The sequence below is a fragment of the Hyaena hyaena genome, unplaced genomic scaffold (assembly GCF_003009895.1).
Source record: "Hyaena hyaena isolate Hyena2069 unplaced genomic scaffold, ASM300989v1 scaffold_590, whole genome shotgun sequence".
In the NCBI taxonomy this organism is placed as follows: Eukaryota; Metazoa; Chordata; class Mammalia; order Carnivora; family Hyaenidae; genus Hyaena; species Hyaena hyaena.
In genome coordinates, this window is record NW_024081221.1 from 1,038,832 (window position 1) to 1,063,350 (window position 24,519).

General features: G+C 38.3%; 1 protein-coding gene across 2 annotated transcripts in view; it reads right to left on the reverse strand.

Annotated features, from left to right (window-relative positions):
- Positions 1 to 24,519, reverse strand: part of MIOS (meiosis regulator for oocyte development) — a 52,370-nt gene that overhangs the window by 21,851 nt on the left and 6,000 nt on the right. For both annotated transcript variants that reach the window (XM_039256843.1, XM_039256842.1), the window contains 2 exons: positions 16,278 to 17,619; positions 15,856 to 15,954 (listed from right to left, as the gene is read on the reverse strand). In XM_039256843.1, the coding sequence (XP_039112774.1) occupies positions 15,856 to 15,954; positions 16,278 to 17,571 (1,393 nt within the window). In that variant the 5' untranslated portion in view covers positions 17,572 to 17,619. The remainder of the gene's footprint in view (positions 1 to 15,855; positions 15,955 to 16,277; positions 17,620 to 24,519) is intronic.

Below are 24,519 nucleotides of genomic sequence, written 5' to 3' on the forward strand. Positions count from 1 at the left end.
TATTCTTATTCTCTTTTCATAAGGAATCGAATTCTTCCAGCATTAGATTGTAATCAAGGCATATGATCCCAAAGGTACTAAATAAAGATAAAACAAATAAAGATAAAACTTGACTTAATTGCAGTTCAAATTCTTAAAGGTTCTAGAAAGTTGTACCATCAAAACTGTCATTATAGAATTATGTTATTTTAACAAAAAGTATTTTCAGAATAAACTCAATTATGAATTAGGCAGCAAGAATGTTTAACATTACAAACATCTTTTACTATAACTTATAGTAATTCTACATTTATATACTTACATATAATACAGTAATTATACCTTTGTAAATAACTAGATCAATAGGTTTTAAGAAATAATTCACTTTGTGGTAGGCAGAATTGTAAATTGGGATCCATGATTCTGCCCCCTAGAACCACACCCTTGTATAATCCCCTGCCTCCCCTTGAGTACAGGTGAAATCTGTGACTTGCTTCTAAATAACACAAGATAATATAAGTAAAAGCATTTTGCAGATGTAGTTAAAGGTTGTTACTCAGTTGACTCTGAGTTAACAAAAGGGAAATTATCATGTGTGGGCCTGACTTAACCACATTAACACCTTTAAAAGAGTTGGGAGAAAATGAAGGAGGTTCTCCAGCTTCACTGGAGGTAAGAGCTGCTTTGCTGTGAGAAGGCTATGTGGCAAGGAAGAGTGGGTAGCCTCTAGGAGCTGAGGGCAGCCCCTGGCTACGGCCAGCAAGGATACTTCTGTCCTACAACCTCAAGGAAACAATTCTGTCAATAACCATGTGAGTTTCGAAGAATACCCCAACCTCCAGAGAGGACCAAAGCCTGGCTAACATCTTCATTTTAGCCTTGTGAGAGCAAGAGCAGAGGACCCAGTGAAGCCATGCCAAGACTCTAGACCATGGAAATGATGGTATTTGCACAACAGAAAAACTAATATACTGACCAAAGTTGACTTTAATTATACTCTTCTGAGCAAGGAATTAAAGAAATGAACACAAGCAAAATTGGGAAAATATTAAAAACTGAATCAACTGTCATTTGCAAATCTAATACATACATATATGAGTAATGCAAAGCATTATTTCTTAAAGTCCATTTAGTCTAAATACATGGGTAGAGTAAAATTAGTACATAGTGAAAGTCTAAATACATGGGTAAAGAGTAAAATTAGTATAATAGCAAAAGTCTAAACTCTCCAAACCTAATTCACACTTTTAAATAACTTCTTTCATTATATGAAGTTAGGCTGTGGCAAAAGCCCACAATATTATTCATGTTTGGACATATTTTAAGCTACATATCATTGCTTTATGAAAAGTTTCAAGATGAAACTTGAAACTGTAAACTTCTGGAAATTAAAAAAAAAATCAGTTAAATAATTACACTTGAAATTATTTATTTTTAACCTTACTGCTGAAAACTGTTGCAATTTAAATCAAGGGGTCAGGAGGAAACTTCTGAAAAGTTTTCTTCCCTTAAGAGAACCACTTGCCCATTGAAAAGAGGAAACATGCTGCTCTATTTGCAACCATGAGGAAAGTTAGTCAAGACAAAAATCACTTTTAGCTTATAAAAGTGAAATTTTAAGAACTATTAGAAAATTCTGAATAATGATAAAGTTAAAACATATGTTGAAAATTAAATACAACAGGGGCACCTGGGTGGCTCAGTCAATGAGGCATCTGACTCTTGGTTTTGGCTTGGGTCACGATCTCTCAGTTCATGAGTTTGAGCTCCACTTAGGGCTCTGCCTTGATTGTGTAGAGCCTGCTTGGGATTTCTCTCTCTCTCTCTCTCTCTCCCCAATGATAAATAAATACTTTAAAATATTTAAAAATTAAACACAACACTACCTTTCTGAGTAACATTTAAATTTAGATAAAAGATAGCTATTAAATTTCAAGTAGAATAAGCTATAGAATGTACCATTCAGTATTTTCATATTTCCCATATAAACTTTGGATTGAATGCTGAGGATATTAAATGGTAAAAATGACTACTTAAGGGGCACCTGGGTGGCTCAGTCAGTTATGCATCCAACTCTTGACTTTGGCTCAAGTCATGATCTGATAAAGGTTCATGAGTTCAAGCCCTGAATCGGGCTCTGTGTGGACAGTGCAGAACCTACTTTGGATTTTGTCTCTGCCCCTCCCTTGCTTGCAGTCTACCTCTCTCTCAAAATAAATAAAAATCAACTTTTTCCAAAAAATAAGAAAAAATAACTATTTCAGGGGCGCCAGGGTGGCTCAGTCAGTTAAGCATCCAACTTTGGCTCAGGTCACGATCTCGTCATTTCCAAGTTTGAGCACTGAGTCAGGCTCTCTGCTGACAGCTCAGAGCCAGGTGCTTGTTTCAGATTCTGTGTCTCCATCACCCTCTCTGCCCCTCCCTTGCTCATACTCTCTCTCAAAAATAAACATAAAGAATATTTTGAAAAAAATTTTAATGTTTATTTATTTTTGAGAGATAGACAGACATACAGACAGACATAGTGTGAGCAGGGGAAGGGCAGAGAGAAGGGGAGACACAGAATCTGAGGCAGACTCCAGGCTCTAAGCTGTTAGCACAGAGCCTGACTTGGGGTTCAAACTTGTGAACCACAAGATCATGACCTGAGCAGAAGTGGGACGCTTAATGGACTGAGCCACCCAGGCACCCCCAACAGGTGAAATAAAACCAGCAATTTATTTTTCAAACAAATTCTCATAGTTTAATAATATTTTAGTTTCTTAGAGTTTTTATTTTACAGAAATTGTGCCATCGAATAAAGATCATTATGCATGACTCCAAAGAGTTCATTAATATAAAGTGGAAATATATCCTCTAAGTCAAGTGCATGGATATCATGTCATGTATTTTGCCTGATCTTTTGGCCTTCTTATGGCTTGATAACTATGCAACTGGTAATTAGGGTTATCAAATAAGCAGTGTAATAATGATTATGCATTTTTAAGTATACAGGCATTCTTTTTAACACATATGAATTTTAAAATGTATGATTTTAATTTATCTTTAACAAGAATTAAAACCTATTTACACATGTTATTCAACACTAAAAGAACAAAATTGCATCCCTTAAATTTAAGATTGACCTATATATAAATAGGATCAATGTTTTATTGACAGGCACAAAAGAAACAAGTTCATTTAAACATTAAAAAACATTTTGCTTGTGAGGGAGGAATTAAGATGGTGGAGTGAGTAGTAAGGGGACCCTGCGCTTGTCTCGTCCCTCAAACACAGCTAGATCAACATCAAATCATTATGAACACCTAGGAAAATGGTCTGGGGATTAAGAGAACAGTCTGCATAATTTGATGGAGAGAGAGTGGCAGACACATGGTGCAGAGAGGCAAACTGAGGGGAAAAAAGCCACGGTGCTACACATGCGTGGGAGCCTTTTTTCGCGGAGAGGAGAAAAAGAAGGGGAGAGAAAGAAGTGTGTTGGGTTCACACAAGAAAAGCACTCCCCCAAAACCACTGATGGAGGAATCTTGAGTAACTGACTATCCCAAGTTTTTGCAAACAGTGGAGCTGAAATTCTGAGTTTTTGGAAGTCTGTGCCATTTGCTGCAGTAGATCCTGGTTGGTGGTAGTACCCTTAGGGAGATGGAGGGGAGGCCCTGGAATAGACAGTGTGATGTGCAGATCCCCTGGGTCGCAATGAGAGAGAATCTTCCTTTCCTGGAGTGAATTCGGATGAGGATATATTGCTTCTCCAAGAACAAAAATCCAGGCTGGCGCCTTTGAGTGACTGTTCAATAGGGGACAGAGGTATGCACAGTCAGTAGACAAAGTGGTCACAGCTTTTCACTGTGCATCATCATAAACTCCAGGCACCTGTATGGCCCTGCAACTGCTTTACCGGGACAGAAGGACATCAGACACAGCACTACAAGCCTCTCCTTTAGAGGAGGGGAGCAGGTCCACCTTGTGGTGGGTCCTTTAAGATTCAGAGTTCTCAATCCCAGTCCTACATTAAAGATAAAACACTGAAGGGGCCCCTAGGTGGCTCAGTCTGTTAAGTGTCTGACTCTTGATTTTGGCCCATGTCATGATCATGCGGTTCATGGGTTTGAGTCCTGCATTGGGCTCTAGGCTGCCAGTGCAGAGCTAGCTTGGAATTCTTTCTCTCTCTCTCTCTCTCTCTCTCTATCTCTCTCTCGGCTCCTTGCCACTATGCTCTCTTTCTCTCTCCTCTCTCTCTCTCTAAATAAATAAATATACTTTAAAAATATATAAAAATAAATGGGAAATATTAAAACAAACAAGCAAGCAAGCAAACAAGCAATAACACTGGAGAGCTGTGGTGCCCAGCATGGCTGGGGAACAGAAGAGTTGAATGCAGGGATGTGATAGAAGAAGCCTGGGACCCAGGAGGAGAAATCATTCACTTGTCTGTGAGGACTACCTGAACAGAGGTGGGTGCCGGCTCTCCTACCTAGGAATGGAGGAGAGAGAGCAGGGTGGTGACATCTTTCCCCACCCATTGACAGGGTCTGACTTCAGCAAACAACACAGCTCCCTAAGTCAAGACAGAAGCCATTTACACCAAGCCCTGCCCCCCTCCACCCTGTAGGGACATCTTTGCAAATGCAGGTCTGATTGTGAGCCAGTGCAGTGGGCCTCTTCCCCAAGGACCAACACACGCCCCCTCCCCTACCCCCAAATGCACAAGTCCACAGTGCTCCAAAGCATCAGCCTCAATTCTGGTGGAAATAGGACCAGACTTTTTTTTTTTTTTTAATCAGGCTTAGTTTTTTGTTCATTTGTTTTTGGTTTTTGTTTCCTTTTCTCGTTTTTTGGATCAGGCTTCTTTTTCTTCCTTTCTGCTTTCTTCTTCTTTGAAATCAGGCTTATAGATTTTTGCTTGTTTGATTTTTTTGTTTCACTTCTCTTTTTTTGGATCAGGTCTTTTCTTTTCCAGTAGGTTATTTTAACAGATCAAAGCACACTCAGTTAAAGGTCAAACACTCCCCACTACAAGCAAGGAGGAACTCTGCAAAGGACTGACCCAGGGCAAGAGCAGCCATATCACAACAGCAGAGTGCACCCAGCACACACGAGAAACACTTCCTGAAGCGCCAGGCCCTGGAGAGCGTGTGACCTCTTCTTCATATACCCATTACCGTCAGAAGAAGGAAACATAACAAGCTTTCATAACATGCAAAAGAGAGGAACCTAGACAAAATGACACATGGAAGAATTGTTCCCCAAACAAAAATCAAGAAGAAACTACAGCCAGGGATTTGCTCAAAACAGATGTAAGTAATTTATCTGAACAAGAATTTAGGTCAAGAATCCTAAGAACACTAGCTGGTCTTGAAAAAAGCATAGAAGACACCAGAGAAACCCTTGCTACAGAGATCAAAGACCTAAAAACTACTAAGGCTGAAATAAAAAATCCTATAACTGAGATGCAAAACTGACTGGATATACTCATGAGGATGCAAGAAACAGGATCAAATAGGTGATACAGAAGATAAAACTATGGAAAATAATGAAGCTGAAAGGAGGAAACAAAACTATTAGATCACAAATACAGACCTAGGAAATGCATTGATTCTATACAGTGCAATAATATTATATCATAGGAGTCGCAGCAGAAGAGCAAGAAAAAGGACGGAAGGTTTATTTGAACAACTTAAAGCTGAGAAATTCCCTAATCTGGGGAAGGAAAACAGGCATTCAAGTCCAACAGGCATGCTGCAGTCTCCTCAAAATCAACAAAACACAGGTCAACACTAAGACATATCATACTGAAACTTGTAAAATACAAAGATAAAGACAGAATTCTGAAAGCAACTCAGGACAAAAGGTCCTTAACCTACAAGGGTAGACACCTAAGGGTGCCAGCAGACCTGTCCACAGACACTTAGAGGCCAGAACAGAGTGGCATGATGTATTCAATGTGCTAGTCAGGAAAAATATACAGCCAAGAATATTTTTTTAGCTTCACATTTTCCAAAAATGTTTATTTATTTTGAGAGAGAGAGAGAGAGAGAGTGCGAACAGGGGAGAGGCAGAGAAAGAGAGACAGGGAGAAAGAGAATTCCAAACAGGCTCCATGCTGTCAGCACAGAGCCAACATGAGGCTCAATCTCACAACCATGAGATCATGACCTGAACCAAAATCAAGAGTCAGATGCTTAACTGACTGAGCCACCTAGGAGCCCCATCAGCTGAGAATATATAGCAAGAGTGTCAGTCAGAAAAGAAGGAGAAATAAAGAGTTTCCAGAACAAACAAAAACTAAAGGAATTTGTGAACACTAAACCAGCTCTGCAAGAACTATTAAAGGGGATTGTTTGAGCAGGAAAGAGAAACCAAAAGCAACGAAGAAAAAAAGGAACAGACAATCCACAGGAACAGTGACTTTATAGGTAATACAAATGGCACTAAATTCATATCTATCAATAATTACTTCTCAATGTAAATAGACGAAATTCTCCAATCAAAAGACACAGGGTATCAAAATGGATATAAAAACAAACAAAAAAGACCCATTTATATGCTGCTTGTAAGAAATTCATTTTAGACCCAAAGACACCTCCAGCTTGAAAGTGAGGGGGTGAAGAACCATCAAAAGTAAGATGGAGTAGCCATGCATATATCAGACAAACTATATTTTAAACTGAAGACTATATAATAAGAGATTAAAAGAGGCACTATGTCATAATAATGGGACCTATCCAAGAAAAAGATCTAACAATTATAAAAATTTATGTCCCCAAACTGGAAGAGGCCAAATATATAAGTCATTTAATAACAAACTTAAAGAAACTCATTGATAACAATACAATAATAGGTGATTTTTACACGCCTGACACAGTAGACCAGATGGACTTAACAGATATGTTCAGAGCATTTCACCCTAAAGCAGTAAAATACACATTCTTCTTGAGTACACATGGAACATTCTCTAGAATAGATTACATACTGGGTCACAAATCAGGCCTCAACCAGTACAAAAAGACTGAGATCATGCCATGCATATTTTCAGACCACAACACTATGAAATTAAAGTCAACCACAAGAAAAAATGTGAAAAGACCACAAATGTAAGAAGGTTAAAGAATATCCTACTAAAGAATGAATGAATTAAGCAGGAAATTAAAGAAGAAATTAAAAAAAAATACATGGAGGCCAATGAAAATGAAAACACAATAGTCCAAAACCTTTGGGATGCAGAAAAGGTGACATAAGAGGGAATATAATACAGGCCTTCCTAAAGAAGGAGGTCTCAAAGACAAACTTAACTTTACACCAAAAGAAGCTGGAAAAAGAACAGCAAATAAGGCCCAAAACCAAGAGTAGAAGGGAAATAATAAAGATTAAAGCAAAAATAAATGATATAGAAACCAAAAAAAAAAAAAAAAGAACAGATAGAACAGATCAATGAAATTAGGAGCTGGTTCTTTGGAAGAGTTAACAAAACTGACAACCCTCTAGCCAGACTTATCAAAAAGCCACCTGGATGGCTCAGTTAGTTGAGCATCTGACTTTGGCTCAGGTCATGATTTGGGTTCATTAGTCTGGACCTCACATCAGGCTCTATGCTGACAACTTGGAGCCTGGAGCCTGCTTCAGATTCTGTCTCCATCTTCTTCTGCCCCTCCCCAGCTCATACTCTGTCTCTCTCTGTCTCTTAAAAATAAATAAAAACATTAAAAAAGTTGTTAAATAAAAAACCAGAATAAATAAAATCACAAAGAAAAGAAGATCACAAACAACACTGCAGAAATACAAGCAATTATAAGAGAATATTATGAAAAATTATCTGCCAACAAACTGGGCAATATGGAAGAAATAGATAAATTCCTAGAAACATATAAACTACCAAAAATGAAACAGAAAGAAATAAAAAACTTAAACAAACCCATAACCAGGAAAGAAATTGAATCCAGGGTCCAGGACCAGATGGCTTTCCAGGGGAAGTCTATCAAACATTTAAAGAATTGAGGCGCCAAGGTGGCTCAGTCGGTTAAGCGTCCGACTTCAGCTCAGGACATGATCTCATGGTTCATGAGTTTCAGCCCTGCGTCAGGCTCTATGCTGACAGCTTGGTAGCCTGAGGCCTGCTTTGGATTCTGTGTCTCCCTCTCTCTCTCTGTCCCTCCTTCCCCAAATAAGTAAACATTAAAAAATTTTTAAAAAAATAAACAAGAATTGGGGTGCCTGGGTGGCTTAGTCGGTTAAGCGTCCAACTTTCGCTTGGGTCATGATCTCGCGGTTCAAAGGTTCGAGCCCCGTGTCGGGCTCTGTGCTGACTGCCAGCTCAGAGCCTGGAGCCTGTTTCAGTCTGTGACTCCCTCTCTCTCTGACCCTCCCCTGCTCGCGCTGTCTCTCTCTCTCTCTCCTAGAAATAAATGAAACATTAAAAAAAAATTTAAAAAAACAACAAGAATTAATACCTGTTTTTTTGAAACTTCAAAAAAACAAAAATGGAAGGAAAACTTCCAAACTCATTCTAGGAGGCCAGCATTACCTTGATTCCAAAACCAGATAAGGACCCCACTAAAAAGGAGAATTACAGACCAACACCCATGATGAACATGGATGCAAAAATTTTCAACAAGATACTAGCAAGTAAAATCCAACAGTACATTAAAAGAATTATCCACTATGATCAAGTGGGATTTATTCCCATGCTGCAGAGCAGGTTCAATTTCCACAAATCAATCAACATCATACTCCACATTAATGAAACAAAGGATAAGAACCAAATGATTCCCTGAACATTTGGGAAAACACATCATTTTCCATTATAAACCCTCAAGAAAGTAAGGATAGAAGGAATATACCTCAACATCATCAAGGCCATATACGAAAGACCCATAACTAATATCATCCTCAGTGGGGAAAAACTGAGAGCTTTCCCCTCAGGTCAGGAAGACAACAGGATGTCCACTCTTAACCACTGCTACTGTTAGTCCTGGCTTCGGCAATCAGGCAACAAAAAGGACTAAAAGGCATCCCTATCGGCAAGGACAAAGTCAAACTTTCACTCTTCAGACAACCTGACACTCTATATGAAAAACCCAAAAGGCTCCACCAAAAAATTGCTAGAAGTGATATATGAATTCAGCAAAGCCGCAGTATATAAAATCAACATACAGAAATCAGGTGCATTTCTATACACCAATAATAAAGCAGCGGAAAGAGAAATCAAGCAATCAATTCCATTTATAACTGCACTAAAACCCACAAGATGCCTGGTAGTAAACCTAATCAAAGAGGTAAAAAAATGTGTATTCTGAAACCTATAGAACAATTTGTTTTTTAAAAATTGAAGAAGACATAAAGAAATGGAAAAATATGCTCATGGATTAGAAGGATCAGAAGAACAGATATTTACAAATGACATATTGGATAAAGGGTTAGTATCTAAAATCTATAAAGAACTTACCAAACTCAACACCCAAAAAACAAATAATCCAATGAATAGGCAGAAGACATGAATAGACATTTTTTTTTTAAAAAAGACATACAGATGGCCAACAGACACATGAAAAGTTGCTTAACATCACTAATCATCTAGGAAATGCAAACCAAAACCACACTGAGAAACCACCACACATGGGGCAGAGTGGCTAAAATTAACAACTCAGGAACCAACAGATGCTGGTGAGGATGTGGAGAAAAGGGCACCCTCTTACACTGTTGGTAGGAATGCAAACTGGAGGAGCTGCTCTGGAAAACAGTGTGGAGATTCCTCAAAAAATTAAAAATAGAACTACCCTATGACCCAGCAATAGCACTACTAGAAATTTATCCAAAGGATACAGGAGTGCTTATTCACAGTGGCACATGTACCCAATGTTTATAGCAGCGCTTTCAACAATAGCCAAATTATGTAAAGAGCCTAAATGTCCATCAACTGATGAATGGATAAAGAATATGTGGTTTACATATACAATGGACTACTACTTGGCAATGAGAAAGAATGAAATCATGCCATTTGCAGCAACGTGAATAGAACTGGAAGGTGTTGTGTTGAGTGAAATATGTCAGTCAGAGAAAGACAGGTATCATATGTTTTCACTCATATGTGGATCTTGAGAAACTTAATAGAAGACCATGGGGGAAGGGAAGGAGGAAAACCAGTTACAAAGAGAGAGGGAGGGAGGCAAACCATAAGAGACTCTTAAATACAGAGAACAATCTGAAAGTTGATAGAGGGGTGGCGGAGAGGAGGAAATGGGTGATGGCAATGAGGAGGACACTTGTTGGGATGAGCACTGGGTGTTGTATGAACCATGGAATCTACCCCAAAAACCAAGAGCACACTTTACACACTGTATGTTAGCCAACTTCACAGTAAGTTATATTTAAAAAAACCATATATTGTTAATATGTCTATACTACCCAAAGCAATCTACACATTCAGTGCAATCCCTATCAAAATAATGCCAGCATTCTTCATAGAGCTATTAACAAACAATTCTAAAATTTGTAAAAGACCCCAAATAACCAAAGTAATATAGAAAAAGCAAAGCAAAGTGAGAAGCATCACAATTTCAGACTTCGAGCTGTATTACAAAGCTGTAATCATCAAGACAGTATGGTACTGGCACAAAAACAGAAACAAAGATCAACTGGACAGAACAGAGGACCCAGAAATGGACCCACAACTATATGGTCAACTCGTCTTCAACAAAGCAGAAAGAATACCCAATGGAAAAAAGCCAGTCTCTTCAACAAATGGTTCTGGGAAACTAGACAGCAACATGCAGAAGAATGAACCCAGGCCACTTTCTTATACCATATGTAAAAATAAACTCAAAATGGATGAAAGACCTAAATGAGAAACAGGAAACCATCAAAATCCTAGAGGAGAACACAGGCAGCAACCTCTTTGACCTCAGCCATAACACTTTTTACTAGACACATCTCTGGAGGTAAGGTTAACAAAAGCAAACATCAACTATGTGAATTTCATCAAGAAAAAAACTTTCTGCACAGTGAAGGAAACATTCAACAAAACCAAAAGGTAGCCTACAGAATGAGAAAAGATATTTGGAAATGACATATCTGATAAAGGGTTAGTATCCAAAATCTATAAAGAACTTATCAAACTCAACATCCAAAAAATAAATAATACAGTTAAGAAATGGGAAGAAGACATGAACAGGCACTTCTCCAAAGATGACATACAAATGGCTAACAGACACATGAAAAAATGCTCAATATCAGTCACCATCAGGGAAATACAAATCAAAATCACAATGAGATACCACCTCACATCTGTCAGACTGGCTAAAATTAAAAAGTCAGGAAACAACAGATGTTGGCAAGGATACAGAGAAAGGGGAACCCTCTTACACTGTCGGCGGGAATGCAAACTGGTGCAGCCATTCTAAAAAGCAGTGTGAAGTTTCCTCAGAAAGTTAAAGATACAGCTACCCTACAACTCAGCAACTGTACTACTAGATATTTATCCAAAGTAAACAAAAATACTAATTTGAAGAGGCACAAGCACCCCTGTGTTTATAGCAGCACCATCAACAACAAGCCAAATTATGGAAGGAGTCCAAAAGTCCATCAACTAATGAATGCATAAAGACAATGTGGTACACATACACACTCACACAAACACACACACAAATACCATATGATCCCACTCATATACGGAATTTAAGAAACAAAACAGATCAACATAGGGGAAGAGAAGGAAAAATAAAATAAGATAATCACAGAGAGGGAGAGGGCAACTGGGCAGCTCAGCTGGTTAAGCACCTGACTCTTAATTCTGGCTCAGGTCATGATCTCAGGGTCATGAGATCCAACCTTACATTGTGATCCCTGCGGGGTGTGGAGCCTGCTTGAGATTCTCTCTCTCCCTCTCCCTTTGCCCTTAACCTGCTCACACATGTGCTCTCTCTTGCTCTCAAAAAAATGCAAACAATGGAAAACAAGAGAGAGGCAAACCGTAAGAGACTCGTAACTATAGAGAAATACTGGGAGTTGTTAGGGGAAGGTGAGTGGGGGGATGGGCTAAATGGGTGATGGGCATTAAGGAGGTCCCTTGTTGGTGTTACATGTAACTGATGAATCACTGAATTGTACTCCTGAAACCAATACTACACTATATGTTAACTAAGTTGAATTTAAATAAAATCTTGGAAGAAAAAACAACATTTTTAAAAAACTGGTTTCAAATACTAGACCAGGCAATCAGACATTATGCTATTTGCAGATAGTAATTTGTGGCATTTGTACATCTATATAATAAAGTAGTAAAAGTGTCCAGTGTTCATATTGGATAGATGGCTGACCTATATTTATGACACAATTTTCTGCCATCTTAAAAGGAAGGAATTATACTTATTAACATTATGAACACTGCTCCACAAGACTGTACGAGACATTCCTTTAGAGCATGGATTCTCATTCTGGTTGACTTCAACACTCAGTCAGTCTGTCCAACAAACCAGTCTCTCTGTCTCTTTGCTTCCTTACCTCCAGAGGTTCACACCTCCAAGACTTTACTCACTCCTTTAATGGACACACTCCAAACTGATCTTCTTTCAAAAGAGCCACTTTCTGACCACAAGTTCATAGCCTTTCAGAAATCTCTCTTCTAAATTTTTCAACCTCACAATCTCTTGGCCCCTCATATTTTTACTTGCCAGTCTCCTGTCATTTCCTTCCCCAATACCAACAAATGAATCATTCTCTTGCCAGTACCCTTAATTCTCTCACCCATTGTCCTTTATTTTATCTTCTGATTAAAGAACATTGTCCCACAATCCTCCCATGTTTCTCGAGACAACTCTGGTTCCTTTTCTCCATGTCTTCTCTCTATTACCTTCCTGCTCCTTCTCAACAAGCAAACCTACCACAGAGAAAAGAGAGCCATTGAGTGGTTAACTCATCAGCCTCCAGTCATTCAACATTATACAACCTACACACCTTTCCCCTTTCCCTCTGGAGAAAGTGTACATCCTCCCATCTAACACTAATCTTTCACCTGTGCTCTGGATTCCATTCCCTCATATTCCTAGGAATTTTGCTCGTCACCCCCTTCTCTCTGCATCTTCAATCTCCTTGCATGGACTTACTCACATCAGCATATAAACTTTGCTTAAATCAATCCCACATTAAAAACAAAGCAACACAAAAAACCTCCTATGACTCTGGATTCACCTGCCACTTATATTATATCTCTTTTTAATCCTCCTTCATTTAGTCAAATTTCTTGGAAGAATTATTTAAAATGGATGACTTTACTTCTTCAACCTAGTCTAAATTTCTTGCCCAGTGCACAGCTCCACCTATCTCAAATTCAACTTTCCCCAAAACAAAAAACTTTCCCCCTCAAAGGCACTCTTCTCAGGTTATTCCTGTTTAATTAACTAGTACCAGTATTAACTCAGTTTCCTAAGCTAAATATATGTGCTTTCACTTTTCCTTCTCCTCCATCTCCTTTACTCAATCATTAAATTTTGTCACACTCTCTTAATTTACCACATTGCTCTTACTCCTCTGCCACTAACTTTGGTAGCAACACGCTCATATCTTGCCTAATAACTGTAGCTTTTATCTGAGCTTCCTGTTTGATCCTCTCTAATTCATTCCACACATAGTGACAGCTCTAAAACACAAATCTAATTTTGTCAATACTCTTTGAAATCTTTCTTTGTTTCTCCTTGTTACAGGGTTAAGTCTCCCCTAAATTCTTACCATGATTTCTAATTCCTGAGTTACCCCATTGTTTACCTTTCTAGTCAGCATTCTTTCCTCACTGTTTTCTCTCACACTCTGTTCTAGCAATACTGAAATGGGCTATGGTCCCTCTCCTCTGGGTTAATTGCATATGCTGCTCCATGTCTGGACCTTGTCTTTGCCCTCCCAGGGATCCCTCTCCAAACCTTACACCCAGACTAGCATTCTTCTATACGTAAGTGTGTGTTGTTCCTCATGTTAAATTGCCTATGTACTTGTCCATATTCTGAACTAGAATGTAAACTTCCCAGGAATAGCGGTAGTCTACCTTGTTCAGTCTCTACGAGGGACGAGACTTCTCTTGTTGACAGTTATAGCTTTATTAGTCCAAGGACAATTCTTGGCACATAACAAGCAAATAATAAACATGTGCTGAATAAACTGACCTCATACTGTAATTGTAAGAATTAAATAAAGTAACATGGGGAAAGCAATTAGCATGATGTCTAATTCATAGAAGCACTCAGTATATATTATTTGTCACCAAAGTTAAAATTGCACTGTGTGCTCTAGTAAACATGTGTATTAGATTACTGTGAGCAAGCTGGCTCAATGTGTTGAATCACTACAGATACAATTAGAGAGAAAAGTATGGCCAGATAAAAAACTGAAGTCCACAAGTGCTATCTTTGACAGTTATTTCTCTACTTTTTATTTTGGGGTTGTAAAAACAAAAATAATAAAACCAAAACAAAGAAAAAGCTAAAAGTCTAACAGTGATGAACTCTTTCCGACGTAGTTTTTTTAATCTGGGTAAAGACTACTTTTGACTCAAGTTAAGACATTCAGTTTCTCCCTACTGCACCAGAAACATATAAAGATATTCTATTTTTCCCCTTGCTTTTCCTCAGAGGTAGTTTGTAGGTTTCTCCCTAAAATCTATCAAAATACAACAAAAACATTAACCTCAGAATAACTAAGAATGCAATGTGGCCTGACCTACCATAGAGCAAAAATACTAAAAATTCTATAAACTCGGTGTTTAAGTCTTTGCAGTAATAGTTCTAAAGTCATGAACCAGGGTATGCAGCTTTATCTACAGGGATATGACAGTATATCTGTCCTTTTATTTATATTAATAAAAATGGAAGTTTCTAATTGGACTTATTTATTTATAATACATTTATAATGAAAATTATTTTTTGGTGGAGAGCTAGTGAGAAATACCCAAATTAAATAACAGTCTATTGCATCTTCAGCAAAGTAGAACAAATTAACATGAAAGTCCTTTAAACATTTTTTAAAATTATTTTTCCTTTGGTACAGTTCACATTGGCACAAAAAAAAATTTTAATAAAATAACAGTTTAGTTGAAATGCTTACTTAACCGATTCTTATTTAAAAAATATATATTTTGTATTATTTATATAGTATTTATGAATACTTTGACTAAATAATATAAACTACTTTTCTATCAGCTTGACTTTGGCCCAAATTTGATTGCTATCAAAAGCTAGATACTGAATCCTAGATTGGAGAAAGGATTAGAGTATAATCCACAATTCAGTTCGGATAAAAACGATAAGGACAACTGTTCAATGAAAAAATAAGTTTGGTTCTTTTGACATCTTTATCTTATTCTTAATAGTTGATCAATTTCAACCCTACATTAATTCATACATTCATTTAATCATGAAATACTCTTTCAGGCAAAGCTCCTTCAGGTAAGGCCATACTTCATGACATAGTTACCCAGATCTTGCCATAGATAGCTAAGTGATAGTGTTTGGACAGCAGAATTAAAAAGGATCTCCTTCAATTGTGTGTCTTTTTATTTAGTTTTTAGAAACAAAATACCATGATAAAATCCAAACCAACCACCAGGATCCTATAAGTCATATAATGTATAATACCTCTCAAAGTGAGCCTTCAAAAAAATAAAATTGGGTAAATGAATAGATTTAGAAAGACACTATTACTTCAAAGAACTAAGACTCCCTCCAAAAAGAATTTTGGATATAAAAACAATTAGACAGTTAACTGTACTAAAATATCTAATCAGAAACCAAACCAAACCAAAAATCTTTATGCACAATGTTGTGAAATAACTAATAAAAAGTAGGAAATAAGTACAAAAATTAATTATAAATATTTTAAAAAATTAAATTTTCTTACCCAAAGACGATTTTACAATTGATTTAATTCCTGCATAAACCAATGATCCTTTGTTTCCTGGAGACTTCTGATCCATATCTTCTGTATACTGTTTCATAAGTATTTAAATGCATAGGAAATACTAATGATGACACATAATAAGATATTTCAGAGCTAAATTTATTTTGATTTGGAGCCAATTCATAATAGGCATCAGTGAAAGTTAGTTCTACCTTACTGTAGATATACTTTTCTCCTTTCTATACAATCTATAAAGCAGTATTTCAACCTCAACAGTTTTAAATAACTTTACTAATTTTAGCATTATGTAACTTATATTTGCATATAAAACATTCAGAATAAATTTACAGACTGACCTTTCAGCAAATTTTAAGAACATCTCTACCTGATTCATCTCACAAAATTCACAATGAAAAGGATATAGTGCAGAGTATACCAGAGTGACTTGAGCTGTGGATCTTCATTTCCAGCTAAAATATGGTTTCTCCACACCTGTTCTGTATCAAGTCCATACCTGGACAAAGCCCGAAGGCGCATCTTCGTTGCTATATCTTTATCTAAAGAATTATCATTTTCTTCTTCTGCACACTCATACAAATGACGACCACAAGCCCACATTAAAGATGTAATTGGGCTCCAGGCAAGAGATATCCTTTCAAAAACAGTGAAGTCAGACATTGTTCGGTTGGGAGTTACAACTATCATTCGATTTTGACTTGTTGGATGCCAAGCAAAGGAAGCAATGTAATTGTCACAAGGTTGCACACTTCTTTCAATTATTGTGGGTTCAGTTTCATCTCCAATGGGAGTGGGTGTGTGCTGCATATCATATAATCTAATAATATTACTATCCCTTGTCAAAGTGGCAAGCAGACCAGTCCTAGTTGGACACCATGCTACTTTTGTTAAGGGCTTTGGTTGCTCAGTCAAAGTCAAAACTGGCTTCTCAAATTTCCTTAGATCCCATATTGCAACCTGACCTTCATAGAAGGAAGCAACACGATCATGGAAGTATGGGTCTACTGTCACCCCCTGAACAGCTTTTGTATTTACAAACATCTTTTGGCTCGTATTCCGAAGATCAAATATGGCTAGGTTACGATGCATACCCGCAAGGAGAAGTTTCTGGTCTCGTGGAAGCCAACAAAGAGAGAGACAAGCATCATTCTGTCCCAATTCATAAAGAGGTTTTGTTACTAATAATGTTGTTTCAGTTTCACCTGCTGAAAGTCTCACTTTCTCCATGGGAACTATATCAGGAGTATATTTGCTGCAAATATCCCAAATCAGCACTGAAAAATCAGCTCTATGTTTATCTAGCCCAGCAGCAAGCCAGTTACTATCCAATGGATTCCATGCAAGGGTATTGCATTGTCGGGCATGTTTTGGGACAAATTCTTTTCCTATCAAATCTTTGAATTTTGAGTTATGATCCTGACCAAGACTTGTAAGTACAACTCGACCATTTGCTTGTCCAACTGCCAGGAGGCATTCAGGATCATAATTGAGATACCAGGCAACACATTTCATATAAGGTGTATCTGAATTTATTGATAGTAATGTAGCCGCAGAGTCTTCAGATAAACGTAAAGATCCAGCTTTGAGTTCTGAATTCACAGTAGATTCCACGTGATAAAGGCTCAGTTCTGAGTCACACACAACAAATCTATCAACTTGGTGTGGTGCCCACAATATATCAGGTTTGGTACCGCTCATGTTTAATGATGTGCTCAAATAGTCCAGTCAGGTCCATTCACTGAAAATCTGTTTAAAAATAAAAAGTTTTAAAATGTTAACGAGAGAGGCGCCAAGATGGTAGAGAAATTGGGGGATCCATACTTCCTGCCAGCATCTCTCAAAGAAGGACTGAAGCCAAAGGACTCTGAACCTCAAGAGTCTGGGAGGAAAGGAGACAGTCTAGGAAGAAGACAGCCTCATAAGTACATGATTGCAAACTGGAGGAGATAAAAACGGGCCAGGACATGGTGGCGAGGGAGCCCCTTCTGCAGAGAGACAAAGATAAGAGAAAGAGAGGCTGGGGAAGTGCAGAAGTATATCTGGAGAAGAGAAGAACCTCGGACAGGATGGAGAGATTTCTTATCATCTCATCTCTAACCACAGTGCTTTCGGAAAAAGATCCCATCTCTAACTGCGGAGATTTCTTTGGACTGAGTGCCCTGGTCCCGTGCCAGATCAGGGGACAAGAGAAATTCCCCCAAAGTAAGGCAGTACCCCAGAGGCACAGTGGCTGTGGCCTGTGGGACTACATTTCAGGAGGCAACATTAATGTGCGGAGAGTGAGAGCTTGGAACACAAGCTGGGCATCTGCACCCGTGGCACAGTGAGGACGGATCTGAAGGAGTGATTCGGCGCCCCTGGTCCCAAGAGAAGGGCCTGGGGGATCATCATTTTTTCCCCACAACCACCACAGTGGGGCCTCAGGGATCGTCTGTGGGGCCCACAGTGGAATTCGGACCTGCCTACACCAAATCACGCCCATTTGCGCTGGGTTACTGCTTTTTTTAGGAGCGAAATAGATGCTGTGTAAACAGACAGCCCCTCCCCTAAGACCAGCGCTGATGCATTGCCGTGATTATCTCTAGATCAATTCTTGCTATTCAGATACTTTATCCCTTTGCTCATTCTTATCTCTCCCCTCCTCCAGACTGGTTATTCTGGTTATAGGTTTGCTTAAACAGACATATTTAATCCATCCCCCTGATGCATGTTCCACACCTCCTTCTTTACCTTCCTTTCTCTCTGGAATAATCAGACTATATCATTTCTCTGGGTACATTACCTTTGTTTCTTTTTCCTCACTCCCTACCCTATTCTCCTTTTTTCTCTCTCTGGATTAAGCCTTTTAGTCTCTCTGCCTGGTCAATGTTCATTTTCTCTTCCTCCCCACCCCTGTCATTTCTCTCTTTGTATATATCCTCTTCCATCAGCACAGCCTCCACCCTGCTCTTTATTTGTAGCTGGGAATTCTGGTTTTATGCTCTTAGACTGTCCTTTGTTTTTTGGGGTTTTTTTTTTTTTTTGAGTTTTTTGTTTTGTTTTATTATTTTTGTCGGTTTGCTTGTTTGTTTGATTTGTTTGTGCATTTGCATGCTTTTGTTCCGTTTGTTTGTCTGTTTTCCTTTCCAGGGCTACTTCAAGAAACAAACTAAAGCACACATGGCAGAGAGTCCAAAACGTCACTATGGCTATGTGGTTACTATGGTTACTATGATGTAACCAAAGTCACATCAAGAGAGAGAAAGGGACACTCTTAAAAGAACACTTCCTGAATGGCCAGGCCCTGGACAGTGTATGAGACTCCTTTAATATAGCAGTACTCGCTGGTGCAGAGCACATAACAAGCCTTTAAAACTTACAAGAGACAGAAAGCTACCCAAAATGATGAAACAGAAGAACTCTCTTCAAAAGAAATTCCAGGAAGAAGTGACAGCTAAAGAATGGTCAAAACATAAGCAACATAACTGATTAAGAATTTAGAACAATAATCATGAAATTAATTGCTGAGCTTAAAAAAAGCATAGAAGACAGCAGAGATGCTATTATCTTAAAAATCTTTGTGATGAATTAAAAAATGCTGTAAATGAGGTGCATAATAAAATGGAGGCGGCCACAGCACGAACTGAATAGGCAGAGAGGAGAATAGGTGAATTAGAAGATACAATTATAGAAAAAGGGGAAACCGAGAAAAAGAGAGAGAAATTGATCCAGGAGCATGAAAAGAGAATTCAAGAACTGAGTGATACAATCAAATGGAACAACATCCATATCACAGGAATTCCAGAAGAAGAGAGAGAAAAGAGCTGAAGGGGTACTTGAACAAATTATAGCTGAGAACTTCCCCAATCTGGGGAAGAAAACAGACACTGAAATCCAAGAGGCACAGAGACCTCCCCTCAGACGTAACTTGAATCGATCTTCTGCACAACATATCATAGCAAAACTGGCAAAAAATAAGGATAAAGAGAGAATTCTGAAAGTAGCTAGGGATAAACGGGCCTTAACATACAAAGGGAGATACACAGGGTTGTAGCAGACCTATCTATTGAAGCTTGGCAGGCCAGAAAGGAATGGCAGGAAATCTTCAATGTGATGAGCACAAAAAATATGCAGCCAAGAATCCTTTATCCAGCAAGCCTGTCATTCAGAATAGAAGGCAAGATAAAGGTTTTCCCAAACAAACAAAAGTTGAAGGAATTCATCACAACTAAACCAGCCCTACAGTAAGAGATTCCAAGGGGGACTCTATGAGTGAATTGTTGCAAGGACCACAAAGTACCAGAGACACCACTACAAACATGACACCTACGGAGAACACAAAGACTCTAAATCCATATTTTTCAATAATAACACTGAATGTAAATGGACTAAATGCTCCAATCAAAAGACATAGGGTATCAGAGTGGATAAAAAAGCAAGATCCATCTATTTGCTGTCTACAAGAGACTCACTTTATATCTGAAGACACCTTCAGATTGAAAGTGAGGGGATGGAGAAATATCTATCATGGTATTAGAAGTCAAAAGAAAGCTGGAGTAGCCTACATAAGAGACCAACTGGACTTTAAAGTAAAGGCAGTTACAAGGGATGAAGAAGAACATTATATAATAATTACAGGTCAATCCATCAGGAAGACCTAACAATTATAAATGTCTATACACCAAATTCAGAACTCCCAAATACATAAAACAATTAATCACAAACATAAGCAACTTATTGATAAGAATGTGCTAATTGCAGGGGACTTTAATACTCTACTTACAGCAATGGATAGACCAACTAGACAGAAAATCACTAAAGACACAATGGGCCTAAACGAAACATTGGGACAGCTGGACCTGACAGATATATTTACATCCCGAAGCCATAGAATTCACTTTCCTCTCGAGGGCACATGGTACATTCTCCAATAGAGATCACATACTGGGTCACAGAGCAACCCTCAATAAAATATAAAAGAACTGAGATCAACCATGCACACTTTCAGATCACAATGCTATGAAACTTGAAATAACCACAGGAAAAAGTCTGGAAAACCTCCAAAAGTTAAAGAACACTCTACTAAAGAGTGAATGGGTCACCAGGCAATTCAAGAAGAAATTAAAAAATATATGGAAACAAACGAAAATGAAAATAAAGCAATCCAAACTCTCTGGGATGTAGCAAAGGTAATCCTAAGAGGAAAATACATTGCAATCCAGGCCTATTTCAAGAAACTAGAAAAAGCGCAAATACAAAAATCTAAAAGTGCACCTAAAGGAACTAGAAGCAGAGCAACAAGAGCACCCCAAACCTGGTAGGAGAAGAGATATAATAAAAATCAGGGCAGAAATAAATAATATAGAATAAAAAAAAAAGTAGTTGAACAGATCAATGAAACCAAGAGTTGGCTTTTTGAAAAAACAAACAAAATTGATAAACCTGTGGCCAGGCTCCTCAAAAAGAAAACAGAGAGCACCCAAACAGACAAAGTCATGAATAAAAGTGAATTTATTACAACCAATCCCTCAGAAATACAAGCAATTATCAGGGAATACTACAAAAAACTATATGCCAACAAACTGGACAACCTAGAGGAAATGGACAAATTCCTAAGCACACGCACAAACACACACACACACACACACACACGCACACACGCTACCAAAATTCACACGGGGAAGAGATAAAAAAATCTAAACAGACACATAACTAGTGAAGAAATCTAATCAGTTATCAAAAATCTCCTAACAAATAAGAGCCCTGGGCCAGATGGCTTCCCTGGGGAATTCTTTTTTTTTTTTTTTTATTTTTTTTTTTTTTTTGTTGAGAGAGAGAGAGACAGCATGAACAGGGGAGGGTCAGAAAGAGAGGGACACACAAAATCCAAAACAGGCTCCAGGCTCTGAGCCAGCCGTCAGCACAGAGCCCAACGCGGGGCTTGAACCCACGAACTGTGAGATCATGACCTGAGCCGAAGTCGGATGCCTAACCGACTGAGCCACCCAGGTGCCCCTGGGGAATTCTACCAGATATTTAAATCAGAGTTAATACCCATTCTTCCCAAGCTGTTCTAAAAAACAGAAATGGAAGGAAAATTTCTGGACTCAATTCTATGAAGCCAGCATCACTTTGATTCCCAAACCAGACAGAGACCCAGCAAAAAAAGAGAACTACAGGCTAATAGCCCTGATGAATATGGATGCAAAAATCCTCAGCAAGATACTAGCAAATCGAATTCAACAGCATATAAAAAGAATTATCCACCATGATCAAGTGGGATTCATTCCTGAGTTGCAGGGCTGGTTCAATATTCACAAATCAATCAACATGACACAGCACATTAACAAAAGAAAAGGTAAGAACCATATGATCCTGTCAATAGATGCAGAAAAAGCATTTGACAAAATACAACATCCCTTCTTAATAAAGGCCTTCAAGAAAGTCGATAGAAGGAACTTACTTAAACATCATAAAAGCCATTTATAAAAAGCCCACAGCTAATATCATCATCAATGGGGAAAAACTGAGAGCTTTCCTACTGAGATCAGGAACACAGTAGGGATGTCCACTCTTACCACTGTTGTTTGACATAGTGCTGGAAGTCCTAGCATCGGCAATCAGACAACAAAAGGAAATAAAAGGCATCAGAACTGGCAAAGATGAAGTCAAACTTTCCCTTTGTACAGACAACATGATACTCTACATGGAAACCCTGAGAGACTCCACCAAAAGTCTGCTAGATCTAATCCATGAATTCAACAAAGTCACAAGGTACAAAATGAACGTACAGAAATTGGTTGCATTTTTATACACCAACAATGAAGCAACAGAAAGAGAAATCAAGAAACTGATCTGATTCACAATTGCACAAAAAACTATAAAATACCTAGGAATAAATCTAACCAAAGATGTAAATAATCTGTACGCTGAAAATTACAGAAAACTTCTGAAGGAAATTGAAGAAGACATAAAGAAATGGAAAAACATTCCATGCTCATGGATCAGAGGAATAAATACTGTTAAAATGTCAATAATACCCAAAGCAATATACACAATCAATGCAATCCCAATCAAAATGGCACCAGCATTCTTCTCAAAACTAGAACTATCCTAAAATTTGTATGGAACCACAAAAGACCCCGAATAGCCAAAGTAATATTGAAGAAGAAAAACAAAAAGGAGGCATCACCATCTCAGACTTTAGTCTCTACTACAAAGCTGTCATCATCAAGACAGTATGGTATTGGCACAAAAACAAACACATAGACCAATGGAATAGAATAGAGAACTCAGAACTGGACCTACAAATGTATGCCCAACTAATTTTTGACAAAGTAGAAAAAAGGATCCAATGGAAAAAAAGACAGCCTCTTTAACAGATGGTGCTGGGAGAACTGGACAGCAACATGCAGAAGAATGAAACTGGACCACTTTCTTACACCCTACACAAAAAGAAACTCAAAATGGATGAGGAACCTGAATGTGAGACAGGAAACCATCAAAACCCTACAGGACAAAGCAAGAAACAACCCCCTTGACCTCAGCTGTAGCAATTTCTTACTCGATACATCTCCAAAGGCAAGGGAATCAAAAGCAAGAATGAACTATTAGGACCTCATCAAGATTAAAAGCTTCTGCATGGCAAAGGAAACAATCAACAAAACTAATAGGCAACCGATGGAATGGGAAGAGATGGTTACAAACGACATATCAGATAAAGGGCTAGTATCCAAAGTCTATAAGGAACTCACCAAACTCCACACCCAAATAACAAATAATCCATTGAAGACATGGGCAGAAGATATGAACAGACACTTCTCCAAAGAGGACATCCAGATGGCCAACAGACACATGGAACGATGCTCAGCATCCCTCCTCATCAGGGAAATACAAATCAAAACACACTGAGATACCACCTCATATTGGTCACAGTGGCTAAAATGAACTCACTCTATCAGAGTGGCTAAAATGAACAAATCAGGAGACTCTAGATGCTGGTGAGAATGTGGAGAAACATGCACCTTCCTACACTATTGGTGGGAAGGTAAACTGGTGAAGCCCCTCTGGAAAACAGTGTGGAGCTTCCTTAAAAAGTTAACACTAGAACCCCCCTATGACCCAGCAATAGCACTGCTAGGAATTGACCCAAGGGATACAGGAGTGCTGATGCATAGGGGCACATGTACCCCAATGTTCATAGCAGCACTCTCAACAATAGCCAAATCATAGAAAGAGCCTAAATGCCCATCAACTGACATATGGATCAAAAAGATGTGGTTTATCAATACAGTGGAATACTACATGGCAACAAGAAAGAATGAAATCTGGCCATTTGTAGCAACGTGGATGGAACTCGAAGGTATTATGCTAAGTGAAATAAGTCCAGCAGAAAAAGACGGATACCCTATGTTTTCACTCCTATGTGGAATAGGAGAAAGTATAAGAGGACCATAGGGGAGGGCAAGGGGAAAAAAATTGCTGAGGAGAGGGAGGGAGGCAAACCATAAGAGACTCTTAAATACTGAGAACAAACCAAAGGTTAATGGGGGGATGGAGGAGAGGGGGAAATGGGTCACAAGCATGGAGGAGGGCATTTGTTGGGATGAACATTGGGTGTTATATGGAAACCAACTTGAAAAAAAAATAAAATGTTAACAAAATATA